The sequence below is a fragment of the Grammomys surdaster genome, unplaced genomic scaffold, assembly GCF_004785775.1.
Source record: "Grammomys surdaster isolate TR1022 unplaced genomic scaffold, NIH_TR_1.0 211, whole genome shotgun sequence".
Lineage (NCBI taxonomy): Eukaryota > Metazoa > Chordata > Mammalia > Rodentia > Muridae > Grammomys > Grammomys surdaster.
In genome coordinates this window covers 9,755,638-9,774,361 of record NW_021604656.1, presented here as the reverse complement: position 1 = coordinate 9,774,361, position 18,724 = coordinate 9,755,638, and the positions used below count along the sequence as shown (strand labels likewise).

Genomic DNA, 18,724 nt, shown 5'->3' with positions numbered 1-18,724 from the left:
CTGCTTGATGCTCTCTCTACAGATGCAGAATCTGAGGCAGGACTATGAGACACATGAGCTGTCCTCACTGACTTCATCCTATCATAATTTTGTTCTCTAGCAATTGCTAACTATAGAAAAGAAGACATCCTGTGAGTCACCAAAGCCACATCCTGTATAATTCAGCTTGTACCTGGGGGGTCTGCTTAGTCTCCAGATGCTTCCTGTCTGTGATACTTAACTCAGTAGTAAAACTGGTTTGTGACCTCTGCTCTGTGGGCCAGGCTGAGGCTTCAGGAAAGAGATAGACAGTGCTCCAGGGAGGAAAGGGTGGAGCCACAGGCTGCTCTGCTCACGCACCACCAGCCTCCTTTGTCAGCTGCTCTTAGGAGGCCCTGGACAACATAGTTCTGGTTTCCATTTGTGAACAGGAGTTGCAGCACTTCAGGTGGGAGCAGAGACAAGCAAGGTACACAGGCTCTCCACCCTGCTAACAGATTGTCTACAAACTTGCTCTTAGCTCTGCTCTAGTACCTGAGACTTTTGTTTTTTAGGTTTTATTTTCTGTTTTGTTTTTACTTTGTTTTCTTGATTGTCTCTTAGGTTTTTGTATAATAGAATTACATCTTCGCTCTCCTCTCCTTTTTCCCTCACATCCTCAGAAATACTCTTTCTAATACTTTTTAAATTCTGTCCTCTTTTTTCATTCATTGTTATTACACACATATATGCACATACATATATATTGCTAAATAGAGCCTAAACAGTGTATATAACATTACTTGTGTGTATCTTTTGGTGCTGATTATGGTGTTGGACAACTACCCATTCTCTAGGTTTTGAGAACCCAAATACTGCTGTCTTCCTGCTCATCCTCTGCTTGGGAATGGCCTCCGCTGCCCCATCCTCTGATCCTAGTTTGGATGCCAAGTGGGAGGAATGGAAGAAGAAATTTTCAAAAATCTACAGCCCGGTTGGTAACATGGGCACAGTCCAGAGGGATCTCAGAAAGAAGGGCTCTTGCTGTTGGTAGTCTGTGGGCAACAATGTGGCCATAAAGACAAGCCATCACTAAGGACTTTCCTAAAGACATGAATTATGAATGCAAGGTGGGCAGCTTTGATGATCCTCTGGGTGAGGAGAATTGCTGGCATCAGTGTCATGAGATCACATCCTATGGCTCTTCTGTCACTACACACCATTTCCTCAGCTTGTGTGTGGTGTTAAGATGAGAAATTCTATCTGTTGTACTCATTTTCAGGATGAAGAAAGACACAGAAGAGCAGTGTGGGAGGAGACTAAGAAGAAAATTGAGGCACACAATGCAGACTATGAGCAGGGAAAGACCAGCTTCTACATGGGACTGAATCAATTTAGTGACTTGGTGAGTGAAATATTGATAATTCTGTTTCTTCATTTCACTTCCTTACAGTTAGTTTCTTGGTTTTCAACGTATTATTTGCTTTTTTATGAAGACCCCAGAAGAATTCAGGACAATTTGCTGTGGAAGCTCAGTGTGTAGAGGAGAAATGACTCATGATTTGCCTGAACCTGAGGATTTGGGAAAGAACAGCTATCTGACATCTGGGAGGAATCAGGTATGACAGAGTCACACCCCCCACCCTCAACTGCTCACAAGAAGCCAAGAAGGAACTGAAGTCCTCATTCGGGTTAGCTGTGAAACAAAATGCAGTTCACTGTTTGACTAAGTGTTCAGCTCCTTGAGATGTGGGGAGAGTTTTTATTATGTTGTGGCTGATGATCTTTTCTTCCTGATTGATATACTGTAGTTTGGCATTGAACATGGTGAACATGAAGGCAAAATGTTCCAGGGTGGGAGTTGTGACAAAGCCACTGTACTGCAGCCATTCTAATTAATGTGATGTGTGGTTTTATTCCAGCCAGAGTAACAGTTGTGATTGTAACATTAGCATAGCCAAAGAGTGAAGCAAGCACTCTGCCATTGCCTTGGGAGTCTTCTGCCTCCTGATGTGAAAGAAATGATGCTGGAGAGACTCAACAGCAGGAGTCACTGTCCAGCATGTGCTGTGTGTAGTGCAGCATTGAATTCATGTAAGATAAACACTGTGGTGTGAACTCTGAGACACACTCACCCTAATAAAGCATTGCCAATTTTTTAGCTCTGAAGCTCTTTAAATGATTCTCATGAGGATCTTTAATTTTCACTTTAAGAAAATGAATATATACAATGATGTCTTAAAATTAAAGCTAGATTTTAAAATCAGTATTCTGCTTCTTTCTGGTTTTGCTTCAGTAAGTTTTTATGCATATAAACACATAGTTGTGCTTGAAGGTATAAGGCATGGTGTTCTAAGAGAACGTGTGAATGGCTTTCTCATTATGGAATCAGGTTTCCATCCTTAGTTGAGCTTGTTTCCAGGGTTTTAGAGCCTACTTTTGACAATGATTTGAACGTCTATATTAATTTTCTGGGATTTCTAATTGTTAATTCCCATGAATTCACAAAATATAGATGACAACTGGAAAGAAACTCAGTGCAGAGATGTCACCTACTGCCCAACTGCCCTGTTCCTTAGCCGTGAGTCTCATTTTACACAGACATATCAATGCCATTTACCATGTACTGTGACAACACAGGATCCATCTTCAGGATGAGTTTAGTCTATGCTCAAGGGGCCCTTTCACAACCCAAAAGAGCCCAATCATGCAAAATAGTACACGGCCATCTCTTGCTGCAAATTATTTCAGTACAAACCTCAAAACTCATCATATTCCCAGAAGTGTTCAGACCTTCTAAGCTCAATCTTTTTCTTGGACCTATTAACTGTGCCTACCTGCAAAATTAAACAAATAATACCACATTATAGGCTTCCAACAGACAAATGAATGAAGTATGAATTTCCAATCCAACGGGGAATTATTGGGGACATAGTAAGGAATGGCAAGTCCAAGACAAGACAATAACTCATAGAGAAATGGACCATATACTAAATACCATGGCTGACTCAGACAGCTGTGTGTCTAAACTATGATCCCTGTAGGCCATGTAGATTCTTTCTTAGTCTGACTCTTTCCATATGTTTACCTTTCTTTGGTGGAAATCCACAGCTCAGGCCTCATCACCTCCTGTGAACTCCATTGCAAGTTAGTGTTCACCTTCTCAGTTCAATGAGGGGCCTGTCAATGAGTGCCCAACCTCATTGTCTCTCTGAATCCATGACTCATTAAATTCAGATTTTTCATTTCTATAGAATCAGTTCTTCAGAAATGCACTGCCTGCTTTTCAGACACCTTAGGGCAAAGCTTAGCACTTTTGAATCTTAAATTCATCACCTTCTGTGTGATGATACTAGGGACTCATTTCCCTCCAGTGTAGTTTTGCAGAACACCCTAAAGGTGCCACAACCCACCAACTTCAATTCTCCCATTGTCAGAGGCAAATATTTGAGTCTATATGGCAGCCACTCTTGTGTCCAGGATCTTAAATCTCAACAATGACCCTTACAAAGATACATGGATAGTTACAAAAAACCAGAATATTTATTGAATTAGCCAGATTCTTGTAGGTGCATTAGAAGGTAGACTAGAGATATCTAGTCATGCCTCTCATGCTACCTTTCATTTCTGGAATCCCTGACCCTACTCTTCTGTATTCTCCTGCCTCATCACTTCTAAGGATAAATTGAAGCTGTGGGATGTGCTTCACATTCAAACTACAACAGTGAGTAACATCAGTACATTTGTTACAGTTCCTCTCTGTGATGGAATGTCTGGATGTAGAAGGGCATCTTGGGTTGGCACGGGCCTGGGACCCCAAGACTGCAGGTGTTTGGCCACACTCCCAGAACCCAGGACCCTGACACGCTGTCTCATCTCCATTTAACCTGTACCATCAATCACATAAGACACACGTAGAGGGTGTGACTAACAGGCCTCTGCCTCAAGAGATTTACATATTAATAAGGCTGGGGAGCCTAGATAATTAAGTTATCCCCTCCCTAGTCCCTCCTCTTTTCCACTCTCTATATAAGCTAGCTCTCCCCTGGCTCTGGGGGCACACATTCACATCCAGATCCAACTACCATCATGGACAATAAAACTTTCATCTCTTGGATTCCACGTGTCTTCTGGGCCTGAGACTTTCTCGTGTATGTGGGAACCACCCTGCTGGAAAGCCTCTGAGACTCCTCTGCTGCTGTTCTGGGACTCCGTCGGGCCACATCTGCCACTGCTATCAACCCCCATGGGCTACTGCAGGCCATTGCCGCTACACCCCCACGGGCAGACTCCACCACCACAGTATGCAGGCACCACCACTGCAGGTTCCCTCCCCCCACACACAATGGAACATTATCAAGGATAATGTGCATAACTGTTCTTGCTAACTTCCCAAAGTTGTATATAGATCAGTTAACACTGCTTTTCTCCTGGTGGCAGTTGTATGCCAGAAAACCATGAAACAATTACAACTCCAAAAACACAAATCATTCCCTCAATCTTTGCTCAATGCCTTGCACTATAGGCTGGACTATAACTACTACCAAGCCCTCTGTCCAACCACAGTTTTTTTTTTTTAATAAACTGTTCCTACCTTTATGGCCCAAAGGGTGAGTGTATCAACCATCCACAAATACTTTTCTTAGTCTCCTAAACTGATAGCACTTTTCTTCTATATCAGTGGCTTCCTTCTCATTCAGTGACCTACCTATGCCACCCTGACACAGACACAATTAAATCCAAGTCCAACATATCATAATACCCATGCTTTTTTCTTTAATACCATCATTTTATTTGCTGAACAGAATAATCCTCTATGCATTTCCTAAAAATGTCATGTGTCCCAGCCCAATCTGCTGCTCTGGTCCACAGGATCAGGGTCTAGCAAGAGAGAGAGTGGGGATGGAAGGGCAAGAGACACAAAGAATGGAGACAAAACAGAGAGTCTGTTCAAGTTCCCTTTATTGAAAGGAAATCCTGGGTATTTATAAGCATAAGTAGGGGAATGCAGCTGAAGACACTTTACCACATGTGCCTTGCAGCAGGGGGCACTAAACAACAAAACAAGATGTGTGAGACAAATAAGATGTCTTAGTGTGCTCAGCTGTTGTAGGGTGTTGAAAACAAATCTCTTGTCAAGGTATATGGCTCGAGATGGCTGCAAAGATGATAGCCGCTTTCTGCTAGGAGTCGGCTCCCAACAGTCATGACGTCATTTTTTAAAGTCTGAACAAAAATCTACTGAGTAAATGCATTGTGTTTTCTTTATTCATTCACCATCTTGTGGGGGTCTAGATTGCTCCCGTGTGTTAGCTGTTGTGAACAGTGCAGCAATGACTACAGCCATAATAATGAATCATGTATGTTGACGTAGTGTCTCGTGGCTTACTAAGCTGTATTTCAGTTGTAGTTTTGTTTCTTGAGAAACCTACACACTGAATTCCCAGTGGCTACAGGCTACATCCACAGTAACAGTGAACATTGACTCTTTTCTGAGACTTGCCACATGTCATGCTCTTTGATTTCCTGACAGTAACCACTCTGACTCTGGTAGGAGACTGAAAGCAGTTAGAGTTTGCATTTCCCTTGTTGCTAAGGACACTGAGTATTTTTAACTATTTACAGACTTTCTTAGATAACTCATTAGTTCATTGGCCATTTTTAAAGACATATTTTTATTAAAATTATACCATTTCTCTCTGCCCTTTCCATCCTCCAAATTTCCCATGTACTCCCCTGCTCTTTGTAATTTATCATCATTTTCATTATTTGTTGTGAAAGGCCCCCTGGAGAGGGGAGACCCCCCCACACTCAAGCCATAGGAGATCACAACCACCCAGTGACTCACAAGACACCAATCTTGATGCAACCAGCAAGTGGTGAGGTTTATTTCTGGGAAATCAATGTGCTGAGGTCAAGACTTGTAACCCACACAGAGGCAGAGGAGCTTCAACCTCTTGCTTGGGGAGTGTAGGATATTTAAAGGAAAAAAAACACAAACCAGGGGGAACACTGGGCAGTACCAGTGGAAAGTCCCAGGATATTATTCAGTGTGTGACAGGGTTCAAGAAACAATCATGGGAAGGTACAGGTTTTTTTTCTCAAGACTCAATCTTATTCAAACATATTATCTACTTTGTGGTCAGCCAAGTTCTTGGAGCACAAAGTCCCAGAACTAGCTGACCTGTTCTCCTAGCTCTATTTTACTGCTAGTCTGTTAGAAGTAAAAATTCTATTAACCCTTCAGTTGTTACATGCAACAGTATGTGTGTATTCATAAATACATACATATAACTTGCTCAGTCTATATAATGTTACTTATATGTCTGTTTTCAAGGTCCACCATTTCTAATTAAATAACCAGTTGGTGTGCTTTTCCTCGGGAAAGACTATTTTTCCTGTTCTCTGCATTCATTAGTTGCTGTAGTACTTTGTGTGAGGTTGAATTTTCACTGTCCTTTCTGAGTTTACTTTGGCTTCTCTACTAGTGTCATGCCTGTTCAGCTCATGTTTGGGCAGCCATTTTGATGAGACTTCATAGGTATAACATTTGACATTTCTAGGAGACATAGTCTCAGAGAAAACTCCTTGTTCCTCTGCTTAATTTTTTTCTTCAAACCCCTCTGTTCTGCAATGATTTCTGATCCATAAGAGTAGGTATTGTTTTGTAGGTGTATCAACTGGGACCAGGATTCAAAACTCTGCACATTGATTGCTGGTCCTGTAATAGTCCCTGTCTTTTGCCAAGAAAAGTTCCCTTGATGAGGCATAAGGAAATACACTTATAGGACTGTTTAGATCTGTTAGCATATGATAATTATTAAAATATAATTAGTAATTATGCTGGTTTAGTAAATTGTGATCGCAGATTCTCCTGCAATATTCATGGCTTCACTAACCTTGGATAGCTGACTAAGTGTTCAATATCATGCATGGTTTCCTTCTTCTTGAATGGATCTTAGATTCAATTATAGAGCAGCTGGGTATCTCCAATATATATATGTGCTATTACTTCACCCTTAGGGTTATCTTTGCCATGCTGCTATATTGCTGGGAGTCTCCTGGCCCAGAAAGGGTAGTGGTGGGGGCAGAGAGTAGGACTCTAGTGATGGCTTTAAAGTCTGAGGGTCTCAGGGCTTTCTAGCTCTCTAACTGTACTGAGATGCTGATAACTTCTAAAAGCTCCTAAAAACTTCTTGCTCTTTCAGAGGATAAAAAGCTGCTAGCTTATGATTGATACCTGTAGCCTAGCAGGGGGTGGGGGGTGGAGTGGAGGTGCTGGAGGAGGATTGGGGGAGAAATTAAGTAATGTGGCCTTTGTTCTATCACAGCAGGAAGGGTTCAGCTCTAACTTTCAACCTGCTAGTCAAAAGTTGCAGGAAGAAAAGTGGACACTTAGAAAAGTGGTCATAGCATTTATTACTAAATTGTAAAAAGTTTCCTATGAAAGCTATCTAAGAAGAAAAGCAGAAGGAACTTAAGCTATTGGGGGCAGGAGAGAGAAGAAAAATTCTAGTAATGTAAAAATTCTGCTATGGGAAAAAAATCTTCTAGCCGAGGAGAAAGGAAAACTTCTCTATCTGCTCTATCTTCTCCTCTCTTTGTCCTAAGTACTTATACATCTTTCAGAATACATGATCACATGTTACAAAGTTTGTCACAAGTTCACACAAAAAAATCAAATCATAAATTGAAATAGAAGTTTACAACAGAGAATGTTTACATGCATATCCACTAGGAGTAATTATCTGGCTGAACATCCATCACCTGTCACAGCTCCACAGGTTCACTGAAGGTTTAAAACTATAAGTTATTAGTGAAGTTTTGTATAGATAAACCCAGTCAATATTTTATATTCTGTCCTGGCACCCATAATAAATTGTTAGTTCTCTTTTTATGACCTCTGGTGTAGTTAGATATGTTTGAACATGACTTAGATTTTCATAAATTAAAAGAGGAAGAGTCTTAACGAAAACTGGTAAATAAAATAGAAGAATCATGTCCTAACAATGAAGAAGTAAAAGTAACTGAGGGGAGGAGACAAGCCTTTTGAGAAGGGTTAAGAGGAAGGGAAGGCAGCCACATGAGGATGTATCACCATGCTGAGTCTGTTTCTCTGATTCTGCTTTGTTTAAAACTTTTTATTGATTCACTCACATTAGTCATATTTCCTACATCTTTGTGATTCAAGGGTGGTACCTTATGTGTACCTAGTAATTAATTTGTAATCTATTTACTAATTGTTGGGATTATTTCATGTGCTATTGTTCTGTTCAGAAAATCTTTGCCCACACTTATATCTTTGTGTACATTTGGGAGATTGATTATTACTTATGTCACATTGAAATAGTATATGGAATCTAGACCACAAATCCCTGCCTGCACATTCCTTCTGGACCTGTGGTTTTAGATTTTATCATTTCTTCCCTTCCTGTTCTTCTGTCAGTTATTACTTCAGGACAAACACCACCACTGGCATGCTAACCTTCTTTTAAGAATGTATTTGTTTTTATTTACTTATTGAGGCTTCTGTTTTATTGTTTGTTTCTTTCATTGCTGACTGCTGTGGGATTGAATTCAGTTTGCTGATATCAGAAATGTAGAAGTTGGATACAGTTCTTCCTCCCAGCCCCCTGGTTCAAGAAATAAGACTCATACTCAAAATATATTTATAAATACCTTGACCATATACCTAGATTCTTTTCTGACTAGATATAACTTAAAATATCTCATTTATTTCAACCTATATTCTGCCCACGTGACAGGTTACCTGTGCTCAGGTACCATGTGTCTGTCTCCTCACATCTTCCCATGCCTGGCTCTATCCTTTCTGCTTCCTGGATGTCCCACCTCCTATTTCCTAAGTCATAGGCTTAATTGACAGGAGATGCATCCAAACAATACACAGAACCAAGGAAGTGTCCATGCCTATTCCATGGAAGGTCATCATACAAGATTACTGGTTGTGAGCTCTTTAGAGGAGCCAGTAAGGCTCTTTCTGGAAATAGTGTGTAGCCCTGATAAGCAGGGTCCCCTAATAAAGTGTAAGGCATAATTTCTTCAGAGAAGACACGTTACATAACTATTGTACCTGGGTCATCAACCATGATTTTCTGTGCTCTGGGGCTATTAGTCAACATCATTGTCATAGTCACCTGTACTAATGTGTGCAGAAAAATGAACATGGAATGGAACTTTTTTTTTTACTTTTTTTTAATTTTATTTACTTTTTTAAAATGTTAATCAAAGGCTTTGTAAGTTCAGTAATGCTCAATAACAAGATAACCATACAATCAGAAGTGTAACCCAATACCCAACCTAGATATACCAACTATCTTTGACTGGCAGAAACAGGCAGACATTCGTCTCCATGTTCTCCTCCCCTACCTCCCCCCTTCTCCTAGCTCCTCTTCTTCCTCTTCTTACTCCTCCCACCTTAGCTCCTCCTACATATCACCCTTCCTGTTAAGATAAAACTTTTTTCTCAAAATACAATTAGAACATAACTATACCAATTTGTATCAGTAAGGTCCAAGAAAGACCTAATACCCAGTCCATCATTTTGTTGACTAACCAGAAGCTATGTCATCTCTCCTAACTAAAAGACTTAGTTCTGATCCTGGCTTTTTTCTTGGCTTTAGAATGAATGTCAGCTGAAAACCATCCTCTCAAGTCTTTCTCTCAAAGTAAATAGCCAGTATTGGTTATGAGACTATAAGTCTTCAACCCTGTCAGAAATCCAGAATGACTGAATTAACTGAAATTATGGGAAGCACAAAGCATAGCTTCTAAAACTTAGCCAATTTATAGAGGCCACTGAACACCTGAACAGTCCCTATACTACAAAACGTTGGAGCATCTGATCTTCAACCTTCTGGCCCAGGATCATCGACAGACCTAGTGATGCAGAATTATTAAGGGCTGATTACTCTGTCTTGGTAGAGGAATGGAACTTTTTATTTCATAGAAAACAAGGAAGCCCTAAAATTCTACTGATAAAGTCTAATGATACCCTATATATGTGGAGCATAGAACTAATGCCTGATGTCAGTGAAAGCCTACTTGGGTCACACATGGTAGAATAATCTCTATAATACTCACCATGGAGCTTACAGTGGCTATTTGTTCTATAACACAGGAGAAGGTCTATAGTCTTCCAGTGAAAAGATGAGGGAGACAGTCTTTAAGGTTCCACACTAAAGACTCGGAAGGGGAATGATAGAGGAATTCAAGGTGTTTAAAGGTGAAATGTAAAAGCAACTTGATAAACTTAAAGATAGAAATAAGTGCTTAAGTGATATACAAGAAAGCAAAAATATGTGACCGAATAAAATGATAAAGACAATAAGACAATTCAAGATCTGAAAGCTGAATTTAGTAAAACAGAGAGAGAGAGAGAGAGAGAGAGAGAGAGAGAGAGAGAGAGAGAGAGGTGTTGAACTGAAGATAAAGTAAAGAAATTGGATCACTCAAGCAAAGACCATGATCTTTTTTAAACACATGGAAGGAGAAGACAGAAACTGTGAATCACTATGGTGAGAGCAAATCTTTCATTACAGGGAAAAAAGAAGGAAAATCCAGGTGAAAGGCATAGAGCAGATATCTGAAGAAAGAGACTGAAAAATATCAAAGATGGAGAGATCTCTCATGCTCATGGGTCAGTAGTATTTATATTATAGAAAGGATGATTCTACAAAAAGCAGTTTACATTCAATTCCATCATAATCCAAATCCCAACAAAATTGTCACAGCATGATACAAGTAAGAAGCTCAGTGTCTATTTAAAAAAATAAGTAATAAGATCAAGTTAGTCATTGTTGATGCTGAGGAAGTTTAGGCTACAAGTTCTCACTTTCAGATCCTTCTCGGTCTGTTGTTTCAGATTCAACCCTTTTACCCCATTTTGTTTTCTAGTCAGGCCCAATATCACTGAGCTCAGCTCAGCTGTGGGTTAAACTGAGACACTACTAGAATATACTGACTCAGTGAACTCCAAGATATTTTGAGCAAAACCACTTTTTCTAATGTGAAAATCAAGAGTTGGGCTAAAATTCAACACAAAGCTACCTAAAAACTGTTTTTCTTGAGCCATTCAATAACCAATATCAGAACTTTAAGTCTAGTTTGCTACCATCCTTGACAAGGCTACCCTGCTAATGGTGATTAGCAGTGTCTGTGGAAGCCCACAGCTTCACTCCAAGGGCAGTATGGCATAAGATTTCAGTACATGCTTGGAATGCCAGGGCCTGAAGTTCCAGCTTACTCACTAACACAGGGAAGCACAAGAAGAGGACTTCAGGAGTTGGGCTTCCTATAGAAACTAGGAATTTAAAGTCTGAGTACATGAAATAAAGACATCCTGAGACTTCAAAGACCTCTGAAAACCTAGATCTGTGGAACTCATCTGAGTAGCAGCAGACATTGCAGGTGAGGCCATCAAACCTGTGAAGGGAAATTAATAATTCACACTAGAGGAAGACTCTGGAGAGACCCCTAAAGAAATCCCTGCAGAATGGCATTATGTCTCCAACTTCTGCAGCCGTGGTGATCTGGAACAAGGGTAACAGTTAAAGAAGGTTAAGAGATAATTGGGTCCCTTGGGGACCCAGTTCTGTGTCAGGACCCAATGAGAAAAAGTCTGGGTCTGTCCACAAGGACATTCAGGGTATCTCTGTTCATCACTACTATGTCCTTCACTTCCTGTGCCAAATGGCATCATCTTGTATATTATCACTAAACATGCTCTGGTCTCATCTAGCATGTTCAGAGAGGAATACCAGTGCTATTGCCTTGGTGAGGCCTTAACTGAAGTGTTGAGAACCTAGTCTTGAGAGTAGCCTGTTCTTATGCCTCACTTATACTGGTGTTTCTGGCTTCCAATGTCTTCCCCATGTGACCCTGTTTTATATTTCAGAATTAGGTGGTAGTTTGTAGAAACAGCCTCAAGTGTGGGACAGAAAAGTGTGGGACTCTTAGATGCAGTCATTTTCAGGTTCTCTAGAACATTTGAGTCAAAGTTCATTCCAAAAGAGAAGTTCCAAGACACAGACCTTTTCCTGCTGTGTTTTATGCAGGAAGAGTGCACTAAGTGGGATTCTTTGGATTCTCTTTTTCTGAACTTAGAATCAGACTTCAAGCTAGAAACTTTTGTGTCGTTGACCTCACTGTGATTTGTTTTGTCTTAAGTTAATTATATCCTAAGTTATTAGTTGAAGCTTTAATCTTCTGAACCACAAGGAACATCAACCTCTATTCGATTACCCAGTTTCATAGTACTCCCACACTGAACACAGACCAAAGGAAAAAGAGCAAAGTAAAGAGAACACGATCCAGTTCGTGGTTTGATGTTGCAGGAACAGTTTTTAAATACTGAAAGAGACAAAGTTGGTTAGCTGTTTACAAAAGCAGGAAGTGCTTAAGGCTGTGTCTGGTGAGCACAGGTACTTATCTGAAAAAGCCCCTTTGGAAGAGAGTATGTGAATCCTCAGCTGAAATATCTTTCTAGTTAGTGAGTAGTTTCTTACTTTGAGAGTAATCTGGAAAAGTATTTAATCATAGACAAGTTTGTTTGTTTGTTTGTTTGATTGATTGATTGATTGATTGATTTTGATATTTGAAAGGTTGTCCATTTATTTTGTCCAAGGTTGGTCGACTTGTCTTATATGCTTAGTTACAATTTGCTGTTGGGTGTTCAAAAGCATGTAAGTGGCTACGTATTAACTCTTTGGTTTAGTTTTAAAGTCAACTGGGACTCCATATGGGCTACTCTTTATGAATTAGGAAGACTCATCTGGATCCTTAATTTTTTTCTCCACCAGCTGTATCATCACTATGAGATCAGGTCTACCAATACTGTGGCTTCTTTTGCACGCTGTAACCCAGCTGGTGTAAAAATCTTTGGAGAATCCATGGCTTCTTTCATGGGGAAGTCTGGTGATTACCAGAGGGTTCCCACCATACTTTTAGCCTGTCTTGGCTGACTTATAAATAAAGGGCCCAACTATTGGCTACCCTTTATGACATCATTTCCTTATTGGTGTAGGTCCCTAAGTTTTGGAGTTTCACATCAAGAAGGACAGCTTTAAAAGAAATGGTTGTAAATTCTGTTATATCTAGAGAAATATTGAAGAAAAAACTCAACTATTTTTACATAAATCTTGTTTTGGGTAAGGTTTTGGTAAGGTTAAAACCTAACAAAGTTAGCAGAATCTAACTTTGAATCTAAGCAATTAGATTAGCAGAATCTAAGTAATGATCTCAATAAGGTACTGGTTCTCAATCTGTGGGTCATGACCCCTTTTGGGGGTCAAAAAACCTGATCACAGGGATCATTCATACATCAGATGTATTGTATGTCATATATTTACATTATAATTCATAAGGGTAGCAAAATTACAGTTATGGAGTAGAAACAAAAATAATTTTATGGCTTCCTCATCATGAGGAAGCATATTAAAGCATCAGGTCCCCGGACTAGGAAGATTGAGAACCATTGTAATAAGACTTTTATTTTTGTTTTTGTAAGCCCATTTTTTTTAATGTTACTATGATAGAATGCATCCCCAGGATCTGTACTCAAACCTGCTTTCACCTTAACTATGAATTAAAGATAAAACACAGGACTAAAGTATGGTTATTCACAAGGCAACACCAGATTATTTTAGTTTAAAACTTCTTGCTTTAAGAAAAGCATGCTAGGGCAAAAATCCACACAGGGTTAGCTAGAACCTCTTTTGTTTCCAGCCCTAACTGCCTAGCACTCTTTGACGCCTTTACATATCTAATACACTGAGACTCACTGCTCTGCTTTCCTTTAGAAGGTATACCTCCACCCTTCTCGATGCTGCCATGACAGTTCACACCAAAATTCACAGAACTGGGTGGGATTCAGCATCAGTATGTGCTGAGGTGCCAGAATACTATAGGTCAAGTCCAATTGCCTACACTGCCAATTGCAAGTCGACAGACACAGAGCCATAGATTTGGAATTTAATACTTGGGTTCTTGTGCAGGTTAGATGGACAATAGCAACCCAGTGACCACTGAAGAACTGAGTTGTGGAGTTAATTTGCAGTGTGTGGGAGAGCATCCTAGATCAGCCTCTCAGCCCTGCAGAAGCTGTTTAAATTGACACTGGGGAGGTACCCTGGCATGTACCTTACAGAATCAGACAAAAATGTTAGGAATGAGAATATCAGTAGCATTAGAAGTTCTGGTATAGAAAACCAGAGAGTATGGGTAGGGCATTTCAGAAGGTAACCAGACCTCTCAGAGGACTAGGGTTGTACAGAATCACTTTAACTCTGGGCCCAGGAATAAAATGTGATTGCTGTTTCTTTCTAAATCAACTTCAGCACCTATCCCTCCCTGCACCAACAGGGACGATCCTTTGAGCATGTAATCACAAGGTCAAATCTTCTGGATTCATCTAGTATTGGCAAAGTCAGCAGGTGGCATGGTCCTAGTTAGTCACTATCTGGACTGCTTAATGAAGGTCTTTCAAAATGTGAGCCTAGAAGCCTGAAAATGGTCTGCCCATGTGCCTCTCCTGTACTGCTGAGTCTGAAGTCTATGTAATAAATACATACAAAACTGAAGGTAATGTAATAAAGCTGCTGTAGTGTGTTCTTTCTACTAAATGGGAAATATGCTCTTCTTCCAGCTGGGGTGAAGAATGGGGCATGAAGGGGTACATGAAAATCCCCAAAGACTGGAATAACCACTGTGGAATTGCTACATATGCCACATACCCAATTGTGTGAGCTGACAGATGGAGCTAAGGAAGAAGTGGTCTGGGTACCACACTTACCGAGGAGGGATTCCCCTCCACAGAAAAATCAGTATCTACTATGTGGGATACAATACCTGAGTGACTGAAGATGTGGACAGTTTTAGATTTGTTAATTGCTACTCTTTACTTCTATAAAAAGCTTTATAACAGCAATTCCCTCCACGACCCAAAAACTAAATAGATGAACTTTCATTTGTAAAAGGATGTACCAACTTACATCTTTAAAAATAAAGCTTAGGTTAAAAATGACAGTAGGGCTTCTCTTTTGTACCCCAGTACTTAATTCATTTTGAGGACATAACAGATCATGGTGATGATATTCTAGAGAAAGCAGCAGATGGATCTTCCAGATAGCTAGTAAGTATTGCACACACACTTTTGTTTTCTTTCCAGAGTTTTGTCTACCTATCAGGAATCACAGTCTAAATATGACGTATGGAAGTTTCCAAGAATTAATTTTTAAAAAGGGGGTTGTTCTGTTTATTTAAAAATTTATTTTTAACTTGTAAAAAGATTCTGTTTTTTTTGTTTTGTGAATTTTCATACATGAGTACTTTTTAAAGTATCATTTATAGTATTTATATTATTCACATTGTACACACACTACTCTTATCTCCAGTTGCTCCCCTGAGCCCCCTTAAGTCTATGATCCCTTCTTTATTATTGTTTTTTCAAATACATGTGTATATATGTAACAATCAACATATGTGTGTGTGTATATATGTATATACATATATATGTATATACATATATATATGTATATACATATATATGTATATATATGTATATATATGTATATATGTATAATATAATATATGTGTATATATGTATATATGTATATAGAATATATATATATATATATATATATTCTGCTGATTCCAAGGTTTCTCACATATGTATTTTTAGGGATGACCACTTTGGGTTGGATGACCTTGTGAAGGGATCATGCTCAGAGAAAAACTGATTCTCTCTCTCTTTTAGCAGCCATTAATTGCTGGTAGCTCTTCAGAGAGAGGTGGAGTCTTGTGAAATTCTCCAGATTCATGATGGGTTTCAACAGATGTCATTGTGTAAATCTTAATTAGGAATGTGTGTCAAGCAAGGAGTTTGTCAACTGTGTCAAGCAATTAGGAATGTGTGCCAAGCAAGCTGATTATTCCAGCTTTCCTTTTAAATAGGTATCAATGGGATCATATATCCACTTCATATGTCCCTGAAAGCCCCAACACCAATGCATGTTAGTAGTTTCAGGGGAGTGAGACCACCTCAGTATATAGAAGTTGCAGAAAAGTTGCTAAAGATGATTTTTAACTAATGGATTGTGTTCTGATGGGACCACAAACTCCTGTGGCATTAGTACCTCACAGCAGTTTTGGGAAGCCCTAGTTATTTTGAAGCACTTAGAGTATAGGGTTGGGAGCTTCTCTGAATCCAGGTACCGTAATGTGGGATTGTGGAATCCTGGGTGTTTGGCCACGCCCCCAAAACCCAGTGATCTAACATACAGCCCTTGCAAGTCACCTAAGACACGAGACTAACAGGTCTCTGCCTCAGGATTTCCCTGGACCCGCCCCTCCCCCCTTCCAATATATAAACAAACCCCTTCAGACATTTTTTGGGAGAACTCACCACCACCCAAACCCGCTGTCATGTCAATAAATCAACACATCTTAAATCTCCACGTGTCTCTTGAAATCCGGACTTATTGTGTAAGTCAAGAGTCGTGCATGCCCCTGTCGGCGCAGCAGGACAGGGGAGGGAGAGAAGCCTTTTCTGCCTGTCCCGGTGCTCTCTGCACTCTGGTGGGCCGGTGCCCAGCGTCTCTGCCAGCGTGTGAGCTGTTCACCGTGTGGGCGAGACCGAACCATCAACACAGAGTGCTGAGCCGCAGTGCTCGGGATGCCCCCCGTCCCCCCCCCCCATTCACCTACTCATGTCTCACAAGGCCGCCTGCGCCTGGCGCGAACATTGCCCAACACCATAATGTATGTAATCTTAGGATAGCTAACACTGTAGCATTCATACATTTAGTTTTATCAAGCACTACAAACACAGACTAACAGAAAATAATAGTTACACTAAGTTGGTAATTGCCGTGAACACAAAGCAACAAAAAGAAAGCACACAGAATATCAATAAATAACCTTTTAATCCATAATTGAAAAGTATCAGTTTATGATTCTCATTAAAATACAGCAGGAGAACTTTATTAAGGATCATGGAGGTAGGTATATGGGGTCATTGTCAGAACTGAGGGAGAGAGAGAATGCACAGAAGAGCCACACTCAGATAGTGAGAGACATTATAGCCTGGAGTGGAGTGGAGCTTGATATTTATAAAAAATATTAAGGGAAATCATAGCATAATTCCTGTGCACTCCAATGGGTGACTGCAGACTTGAGAGTATACAGGTGGAAGTAATAGGACTTGGTGGGTTTTTAAATGAGGACGCACTGAGTGTGTAATGGGGTGGATCTAAGAGAAATGGAGGATGGGTGATCTAATCAAAATACAGTGTGTGGAATTCAAAAAGAGGTCATAAAAATATTTAAAATGTAAAAGGGGGAAGCATCAGGAGAAAGAGGCATTCCAGACAGCATGGACGGACAGAATGTTGCTGCAGACAGGTCAGGATGAGCAGGGCTTCCCTGAGGTACAGAAAGTGGTCAAATAGCCAGAAGGAGTTTGTGCTGAGCTGAAATGTCAGGACTATGGGCTGAAGTGAAATGATACATACTGTTACATGGATAATTTTTATAAAAAATTTATAAAAATCCAGATTTTCTTAAACTTTTTAAAGCTGTGTTGGTAGTACATAGAACAGTTCATTGGGGGAGGGGAGAGGAAAAGGGAGGAACACGTGTCACTAACATAATACCTCCCAAGCTGGATTGATGGTGGGAAACATCTTTCCCTGGTAATTTGGAATAGCTTCTTCCTGTTGTCTCCTAGAAAAAAACATCCTAATATTGACATATGTGACACAAAATGCCTTGTAGTGTGAGAAAACTCTAAATGCATTTTATATCTTCCTCCTCCATACCATCAACATAGTCTTAAATCCCTTGAAACCGGAGGTCTGTTGGAGCCTGAACCCCAGAATTGATTTAGCCAGTCTATTGGGTAATCTGGATGTTGGAGTGACATCATTGAGTGTCCACAAGGGAGGCAGATCTTTATAAAAGACTATGGATCTTCCCATTCATAGTTCTGCTGTTTTCATTTCAGTTCATGAAAGTCAGGATTGTTATGTGAAAGTTTGTTAAACAACATCCTAAATGTAAACCGATAACCCTCACTTTAAGCTACTCCCCACTTTCCAAAAATTCGAATGAAGATTTCATTGGGTTTTATGGTGGCTTTCTGATTTTGGCAGTCTATACAAGGGAGGTTTTGGAAGTTTAATACCATTAATGATTATCTGTCCATGACCTATCTGAAATAACATGAATGATATCTTTAATAATGATGGATACAGGTTGGCTTGAAGAAGGAGGAGGAGGAGGAAGAAGAAGAGGAGGAGGAGGAGGAGAAGAAGGAGAAGGAGAAGACAAGTCATAGTGATGACTTCAATACCCAACTTTTACAAACAGATATGTCATCTAGACAAAAGCACAATCACAAAATAGTTGAGACTAAATACATCATAGACTAAACGAATTTACTAGATGTTTAAATAAAGTAGGTGAACTGATTATGCAACCCAAACACTACAAAATAAATATTTTTCTTAGAAGCCAATAAAAGCTTCTCTAAAATGGATCACATAATGGGACACAAAGCAAATATCAACATCTCAGGAAAATTGAGATAGCTCCATTTATTTTGTCTGATCACAATGGAATGAAAGTTGAAATAAATAATAAAATAAATAGCAGAAAATATGTACAGCAAGAGAACTAGAACGACAAACCTTTGGATAGTATAAGTCATTGAAGAAATTAACAAGGAAAATATCCATTTAATTAAATAACA

The 18,724-nt window shown here is 39.7% G+C and overlaps 1 protein-coding gene across 2 annotated transcripts in view; it reads left to right on the top strand.

The window, feature by feature from the left end:
* The first annotated feature begins 319 nt into the window (after window positions 1-319).
* LOC114624854 (testin-2) overlaps window positions 320-18,724 on the top strand; it is a 46,650-nt gene continuing 28,245 nt past the window's right edge. The window contains exons 1-5 of one of the 2 annotated variants that reach the window (XM_028771979.1): window positions 320-427; window positions 816-952; window positions 1,241-1,363; window positions 1,455-1,577; window positions 1,881-2,225. In XM_028771979.1, coding sequence (XP_028627812.1) covers window positions 866-952; window positions 1,241-1,363; window positions 1,455-1,577; window positions 1,881-1,889 — 342 coding nt within the window. In that variant the 5' untranslated portion in view covers window positions 320-427; window positions 816-865 and the 3' untranslated portion in view covers window positions 1,890-2,225. Of the gene's footprint in view, window positions 449-815; window positions 953-1,240; window positions 1,364-1,454; window positions 1,578-1,880 lie in introns of those variants that run through there. The other variant, XM_028771978.1, reaches the window with a different exon arrangement.